This window comes from Hydra vulgaris, chromosome 06, assembly GCF_038396675.1.
Source record: "Hydra vulgaris chromosome 06, alternate assembly HydraT2T_AEP".
NCBI lineage: Eukaryota > Metazoa > Cnidaria > Hydrozoa > Anthoathecata > Hydridae > Hydra > Hydra vulgaris.
This window is the reverse complement of record NC_088925.1, coordinates 43,134,210-43,143,028: the sequence shown is the minus strand read 5'-3', so window position 1 is coordinate 43,143,028 and position 8,819 is coordinate 43,134,210. Positions and strand designations below refer to the sequence as shown.

Below are 8,819 nucleotides of genomic sequence, written 5' to 3'. Positions count from 1 at the left end.
ATTGCGTGTTTATGTAATTTGAGATAGAACAAAATAATTCTAACCTCGCGATATGTTAAACTGAAAATATGTATGTAGCAAAAGAAAATAAATAAGTTTTAAAAACGCATCTTGTTATTTAAAACTGAGTTAAGCAACCGTAGCGCAATGGTGAGTGAACTTGTCTCAGAAGTTAGATATCCGTTTTTCAATCCGTGGTTCAATGCCACCTTTGAGCAAGTTCTATAATAAAGGTAAGAAAGAAGGCGTAAACTTCATTTCAAATACTCTTCTGCGGTGCTCTGTAATAAGACCGTAAGAACTTCTTGGGGCACCTAATATAAAAATTAAAAAAAAAATTATTTCAAATTTACCAGTCGTGTTTTAAAATTGCCCTATGCAAATTCAAACTTGCCACAAGTTGGTGCAGATTTGAACAAATTTGTACATGTTGCTGAATTGAAAATTCTGACTTTAAAGTTCTAATTACAATTTATACAAATGAAGCAGTTTCCAGATGACACCAAAAGTCTTGTAATAGTATGTAACTTACACGAACTTATTTTTTATGCCACATTATTACTTTTTTTTTTGTTAATTTAAACTTATTTTTATTAAATCTGAATTTAATCTCTAGTTGTGCGATTTTCCAATAATCTCACTTTTCATAGAAATTAAAGACAATGCGCACAGTTGATCTTGATTTCATAGTAGTTCTTAATTAATTGTAGTTTTTGACCGATGTTTAAGAATTTAATTGATGTTTAAGAAACAATTCATAGTAGTTCTTAATTAATTGAGAAGTAAATGATTCATTGTAGCTCCTAATTAGGTTTTAATCAGCTTAAGCTTAGAAAAATTTTATACTCTTTCATGTGCTGTCTTATATTTATTTGAGATATATGATGCTTCAATCGAGTTTTAATTGATTGCTCGTCCCCTTAAATCCCTGTTCAGATTTTGTATATATGCTTTAACTTGGTTGCTATGGTACTAGATTTTGCATAGCAACAACTCATTTTTACATTAACGTTGTTTTAACAGTATTTTATTTGCGCTATGTACACAATATTGGGTGTGTGTATTAAAATAAGATTCACAATTCTTATAAAGTTAATTTTTTTTGGTTGCTATGGATACCTTACTTTGCATAGCATAGCAACAACATATTTTCGGTAGTTGTTCGTTATTTAATTACTAACACTAACAGTAATTTAATTACTTTTAATTTTAATTACTAAAACTTGTCGTAACTTAATTACTAACAAGAATGTGTACCCTACGCGTCATATATATTACAATATTCAACTTTTAAATATAAAATATTTGTTAGAAGAATTATTTAGATATGGTTTAATTAAACTTTGACATTTAAAAAAAGTGGAAATCTGCAAACTATACTGTCAAAATTTTTGAAAAGAAGTTTGTGAACTTGCTTAATGAATATTTAGTTATCATTAAAAGACAATGAACCAACTGCAAGTAGACGTGGTCAAAAACCAGTTATATTTGATGATAGTCATACTAAAACTAAAAAATGGTGTGCATCTGGTATACTTGAATCTCATTCATCCAATGAATTATTTTTTGCTGCTAGTAAAAAACTAAGAGGTGAATCTATTGTTATTGCTGCCAAGGAAGTTTTAAATATTTCAATACAGATAATGCAAGAAATTATATAGCAGACATAGCACTGGCTTTAATAATTGATACCAGCCTGACAAAAGCTTCATATCAATTGAATATTAAGATTTAATGATTCATACTTTGCAAAGAATCTGTGTACTTAAGAAACCTGAAATAATTTTTAGTTTGCTTTTATATTGACAATGTTTTACTTCCATTATTTTTTTTTATTATTGCTAAACCATTACTTACCTAAATACTTGACATTACGAAACGCTCCTTCCGTAAGGAACTGTTTCGCAAGTATTCTTTCGAAATGATTTGTTTCGCAAGTTTCTTTTGTAAATGGTTTTTACGGTATTATTGTTATTTATTTTTTTCGTATAATGCATTACGGAAGGTGAATTTGCGCGAGTATAAATATTCTTAAATAAAAACGTATTGGTATTTAACTTGTTAATGGATAAAAATAATACAATGGATAAAAATAAAAATACTGATAAAAATGAAATGCAATCAAATACAGAAGCTCCAGAAATATCTGTGAAATTAGTTCGTGAAATATTCTCTGAGATGTTTAAGAAACAACAAAAAGACATTCTTAAACTTATAAGTGGAAATTTAAAAATTGCAAATGACAAAATCGATGGACTTTTGAAAGAAATTAAAGAAATTAAAGAAACGTGCAAAGCTTTGCAAGCTGAAAGTAATTTGAGGAAATTTGAAATGGGAAAAATAAATGACAGACTCTCAAAATTAGAACAGACTCAAAAAGATATTGAAAACAGTATCACTTTTGCACAAGATACACAGGAAGAAAAAATTAATAAAATTGAAGAAAATATTGTTACAAAAGTAGCATTTAATGCGGAAGAAAAAAATAAGCTGCGACAACTGGAAGATCGACTGAGAAGAAATAATTTGCGTCTCGAAGGAATAGCAAAAAGTGAAAATGAAAGTTGGAATGTATCTGAAGAAGAAGTTCTTAATATCTTTAAAAACAATCTAAATGTAAGTGGCGTAGTTATTGAAAGGGCACAGAGAACCGGAAAAACTGGGCTAAGCAAACCTAGATCAATTGTGATAAAACTCCTGAACTATAAAGATAAAATTAGCATAATAAAGAATTCAAAAAGTTAAAAAGAACAGGAATATTTATAAATGAGGACTACTCCTTGGATACCCTAACTATACGGAAAAATCTCTTTAAAGAAATGCGAACTCACAGGAACAACGGTAAATATTCTGTTGTTATTTATAATAAATTAGTAGTTAAAGATTTTAAAAAATCACATAAGAAATGCTTAAAGTATATTTATTTATTATATTTTTATGTCTTAAATAATATTCTTAGTTTTTATTGTTAAAATGACGGAAGCCAACAGTTTTAATGTTTTTGACATATCAGAAAGGAAAAACGCACTAAACCGAATTAATGACGATGATAAAAATGAATTTTTTTGACGAAATTTCAGTAGATACGACTTATTACAATGTTGACGATGTTAAACATGTTCTTAATTCTTCATCATCTTATTTTTCATTATTACATATAAACATCAGAAGCATAAATAAAAACTTTGAAAATTTAAAGTTGATGTTAAATAATATAAGTAACAAGTTTAGTATTATCTGTCTGACAGAAACTTGGTGTCATCGAGACGCGATAAATTCTAACTTTCAATTATCAGGGTATAAACCTATTCATCAACCGAGAGAAAACGGCAATGGCGGGGGCGTATCTATTTTCGTCCAAAACTCATTGGTTTTTAAACATGTTGAAAACCTCAAAGTAAATGACGCTGATTGTGAGTCATTAACTATTGAAATAATTAATAAAACAAATAAAAATACATTTATAACTGCAATATATAGACCGCAAAACGGTAATTACAATCAATTTGAAAACCACTTAAACTATTTGCTACCAAAGCTTATTAAAAAAATGTTTACTTATTAGGTGATTTTAATTTGAATTTATTGAATAATAAAGCTAATAACCAAGTCGTGAATTTTATAAATACACTTTTGCAATACAGCGTTTTTCCCATGATTAATAAGCCAACACGTGTGACTAAAACAACTGCATCTATTATCGATGATATTATTTTTAATAATTACACAAGGACTAAAATCCAAAGTGGTATTATTAAAACAGATTTAATTGATCACTTTCCAGTTTTTATGATAATAAATTCTGCAACCCTTGAGAATAAAATAAAGACAAAAACGGTATACGTAAGGAAAATAAATAATGAATCAATCGCCACGTTTCGTGATCTCTTACATGAAGTAAACTGGGAACTATTAACTGATTGCAATGACGTTAATGATGGCTACACTTTTTTTATTCGCATGTTTACAAGACAATACGAAAAGGCCTTTCCAAAAATAAAAAAAATTGTTAATTCTAAAAATTTGTTAAGTCCGTGGATGACGAGAGGACTCATTATGTCGTCAAAAAGGAAACAAAAACTTTACCAAAAATTTTAAAAAAAAAAGAACTACAAAAATGAAATAAAATACAAAAAATATAAAAATTCTTTTGAAAAATTAAAAAAGCAATCCCAAAAAAATTACTACTCTTCGTTACTTAATAAAACATTTGGAAATGCAAGGAAAGCATGAAATGTAATTAAAGAAATAACAGGAGTGGGAATTGTGAAAAGCGATAATCTTCCAAAAAGATTGCAAAGAGATGATAATAGAGGAGATGCTTTTGTTAATAAAGAAATTGCTGAAACTTTTAATAGCTTTTTTATAAATATAGGAAAAAACCTTGCCGGTGCAATTCCCGAGGGAAAAAAATAATTTTTTTTGAAAAAATCTGATTCCTTCATGGAGGAGTCGGAGCTTTTAATTGATGAACTTCGACTAGCAATTAGTATGCTGAAAACAAATAAAAGTGTGGGTCTGGATGAAGTTAACCCTGATGTTGTAAAAGCGGTCTCAGATATTATAGAGAAACCTCTTTTTAAAATTTTTAATCTTTCCCTAAAAAACGGCATTTTTCCTGACCACCTTAAATTAGCAAAAATAATTCCTATATACAAAGGCGGTGATGACTCAATAAAATTTAACTACAGACCAATTTCCATACTTTCTTGTTTTTCCAAAATACTAGAGCGTATTATGCACAACAGACTGTACAATTATCTTGAAAAAAAACAACATTCTTTATCATAAACAGTTTAGATTTCGCAACAACCATTCCACGGAACATGCAGTAATTGATCTTGCCAACCAAATTTTAAATGGTTTTGATAACGACAGTTACACACTCGGAATTTTTCTAGATCTATCAAAAGCATTTGATACTGTCAACCACAAGATTCTAATTTATAAACTACACAATTTTGGAGTAGTTCACTCCAATTTAAAGTGGCTGCAATGTTATTTACAAAATCGTAAACAAGGAGTACCATATGACTTAACGTGTTCCCCATTTGAATCAATAAATTGCGGAGTTCCCCAAGGATCAATACTTGGACCCCTGCTGTTTTTAATTTATATTAATGATATTTATTTGTCTTCAAAAATATTTTTTTTGCTGATGACACAAACGTTTTCTTTTCTGACTCAAATTTAAAAAATATTTTTTATATTGTAAACACAGAATTAATGTATCTTAATGAGTGGTTTGAAGCAAATAAACTTTCATCAAATATTGAAAAAACGAAATAGGGGAGAGTTGCCGAAATTGGAACAGCTCCTTAATTGGAACACTTAGCTTTATTTAGAAACTGAAACTTATTCTACTTTCATGAATATTTTTTCTTGTAAAGAAAATAATTTTCTTTATTTTTTGAAACTTCTAGTATTTAAACTTAAAAACTGCACGTATGTGAATAAAATTACTTTTTTTAAAGAAAAACATTTTTACGATCTAATTTTATCGTTGCATTTAAACGATTACAGAAGCTTAACGATATTGAGTTTGATGATAATTTTTTCAAAATTTTAAATTTTAAGGGTTTCAAGTCTATGTGATATTAAGAGCTTATATCGTAAGTTGTTACTTGTATGTAAATATTTTGCTACAACACCATGCTCCTATGTTGCCCAGAATGGAACTTCAAAAGTTGCCGTAATTGAAACGATGTCATCTCATAACACGCTACTTGACGTCCGAATTATCAGAAAATTTCATTAGTCCGACTGTATATTTTTTAAAGCGAATTTCTTTTATAGACATAGTATTATTGTTAGACATTTGTTGCTTTTTTGGAATTGGTATTTAGTCTTGCTTTAAAGTATGAAATGATTTTTCACAAAATTTTTTTCATAGTCTAAAGTCTAGTCATAGTCTAAGGATATAAAGTTGATTGTAAACATCGTATACTTTAATTAACAAATCATTTTATCTTTTAGTAAAAAATAAAATGTAAAAGTTTTACAAAAGTTATACATTTCTATTTAACGGATAAACTTGTAAGACAACATAAAGTATATACCCAGCATAAGTTTTTTACTGTATATAGAAGTTAATATATAAAGTTGCAAACTTTATATAGTTTATATAGATTTTGAATTATATAGCTAATGATTAACTAAACAAAAATGATGAAAAATAATGATTATATAATGAGTATATAATTAACTTAATCATATATGAATAACAAATAAATATATGAAAAAATAAGCCTGTAATAAGATTATAAAACTCTCCTTATGTATCTTCATAGTAATTTGCTTTTATTTTAGATGCAAACACCACGAAAATATGGAAATGATCACTGTTTATTATTAGAATCGATGTACTTTGGATTAAGGATTAATGATCTTCGTCGTCTAGCATTTGATATTGCGGAAGCTAACAACATCACACATAATTTTAACAAACAAACACGAATGGGAGGAAAAAAGTGGTATTATGCATTTATGCAAAGGCACCCACAACTGTCGCTTCGTGGGCCTGAATCAACATCAATTGCACGTGCACAAGGTTTTAATAAAGAGCGAGTGCAATCTTTCTTTAATTTACTTTCAAAGTTATACATGGAAGAAAAGTTAACTCCAGACAGACTTTATAATATGGATGAAACTAGTTTATCAACAGTACAAGATGGTCAGATAAAAATTATTAGTGCAAGGGGCAAAAAACGAGTTGGAATTATGACTAGTAGTGAACGAGGAAATTCAGTAACAGCTGCAGTTTGTGTATCTGCAGCAGGATTTTATGTTCCACCAATGTTAATAAATAAACGCAAAAGAATGAAGCCAGAAATAACAAATGGTGCACCTCCAGGAACTGTATTTAGTACTCAAGAGAAAGGATGGATGTCAAATGAAGGTTTTTTAGATTGGCTCAATCATTTCATTAAAGTTATTAAACCTTTAAAACAATCAAAAGTTTTGTTGATACTTGATGGTCATGTTACACATTCAAAAAAATTGGCAGCGATATATCTAGCACGAAATGCTGGAGTGCGTATGGTATCACTACCTCCCCATACTACACACAGACTGCAACCATTAGACGTTGCGTTCTTTGGACCACTTGGTACATACTATGATGAAGCTATGCGAAAATGGATGCGGTCACATATATCACAACCAGTAACAACTTGGCAAGTTGCAGAATTATTTGGTGACGCATATAGTCAGGCAGCATCATTGAGAATTGCTATGAAAGGATTTCAGGCTAGTGGGTTGTGGCCGTTGGACATAAATGTATTCACTGATTCTGATTTTACAGCCTCTTCATTTACTGATGTTGGTCCTTCAAACAATCTTCAGTCATCTGAAAGTATAGATGGGATGACAAAACTATCTACAGATAAATCAAGTGAAAAAAAATTAAAATGTCATGTTTCAGTTTCAACTTTGTCTCTTTTGCCAGTGGTTTCACTTGAAGTAAAAAACAAAAAAAGAAGATCAAGAACAACTCAGGCGGCTGTTCTTACAAGCTCCCCATATAGACGTGCTCTAGAAATTACACCAAGAAATCAAAAGCACACACTAAATCAAATAGCTTCCAAACAAATTAAAAAATCTACAAAAAAAAAGCTCACACTAAATCCAATAACTGCCAAACTATTGCAAAAACCACAGGAAAGCAAAGTAGCACTTGACTCAATCACCATGGACCAAATGAAATTGAGCACATCAAATAAAATCACCATCGCCACCACAGCACACCACATATCACCACTACCATCCCAAGTGCAGAAGCTGCAAGAAAAAAAGACTTATGAATTGCGAAAAAAGGATTAAATATTTGTTGTAATTTTTATTTGTTATTATATCTTTTAAATATCTTTTATTAAAAATATCTTTTATTAAAAACTTTTATTTTAAATAAATAAAACTTTTATTTTAAATATCTTTTATTAAAAAGCTAATCAATTAATTTTTCCTTTGAGCCATAAGTTTTATAGCTGTAATTTATTCAAATATTAGAACTGTTCTAATTAAAGAATATATGTGTTCCATTCAAGGAGACCAGTTGCCTTTATTGGAACAAAATGGTGCCTTGAAAAATCAAAGTTTATATCCAATAAGGGTGCGATCAATAGAGTTGAATCATTAATAAAAGCATAGTAGGGTTGTATATCTATATTATTTAATTCATAAATGTTTTCATAGTTAAGCCATCTTTGGTTAATAAATATTTTTTCCTAAAGTGTTCCAATTAAGGCAACTCTCCCCTATACAAATATGTACAGATTTGTAATTTTTTATTTATTATTTTATATTTTTAACTTTATCTTAAATTTCTTCTTTTTTTAACTTTAAGTTCTTTTTTTAACTTTAAGTTCTTTTTTAACCTTCTAAAATTTTTAACCAAATTTTTTTTTTTTTTTTAAAACTTATTAATTTCACTCTTTTATGTAATATTGGAAAATAAGTCATTTTGACTTCTACTTGCCCCAGTCAGCTTGTAATTATATATATTTGTTTAAATTTATAGATAACATTGTAAAATGTGTAAAATGACGAAATAAATAGAAATTCTAACTTAATTACTATTCAATACAGGTGGGTTGAAATCCGATAAAATTCATTCAAAAATCAATTTACCCCTTTGTAACTAAGGAAAGTATCTGGTAACTAAGCAATATAAGTATCCTTAGCAACTAAATAAAAAAGTTCATCACTTTTATAAGTAGTGTGATCTCATATTGAAACTCATGCCAAATTTTGTGAATATAGCACTCGTAAAATATCTGCAAATACTAAAAATAGGTTGTTACTAAGCAAAATAAAGGTAT

The 8,819-nt window shown here is 28.6% G+C and overlaps 1 protein-coding gene across 1 annotated transcript; it reads left to right on the top strand.

Moving 5' to 3' along the window:
* Positions 1 to 5,761: 5,761 nt before the first annotated feature.
* LOC136081877 (uncharacterized) lies at positions 5,762 to 8,244 on the top strand. Its single transcript, XM_065800195.1, has 2 exons — positions 5,762 to 5,858; positions 6,310 to 8,244. The coding sequence occupies exon 2, from the start codon at positions 6,310 to 6,312 to the stop codon at positions 7,819 to 7,821; it is 1,512 nt and encodes a 503-aa protein (XP_065656267.1). The 5' UTR covers positions 5,762 to 5,858; the 3' UTR covers positions 7,822 to 8,244.
* The last annotated feature ends 575 nt before the right edge of the window (positions 8,245 to 8,819 follow it).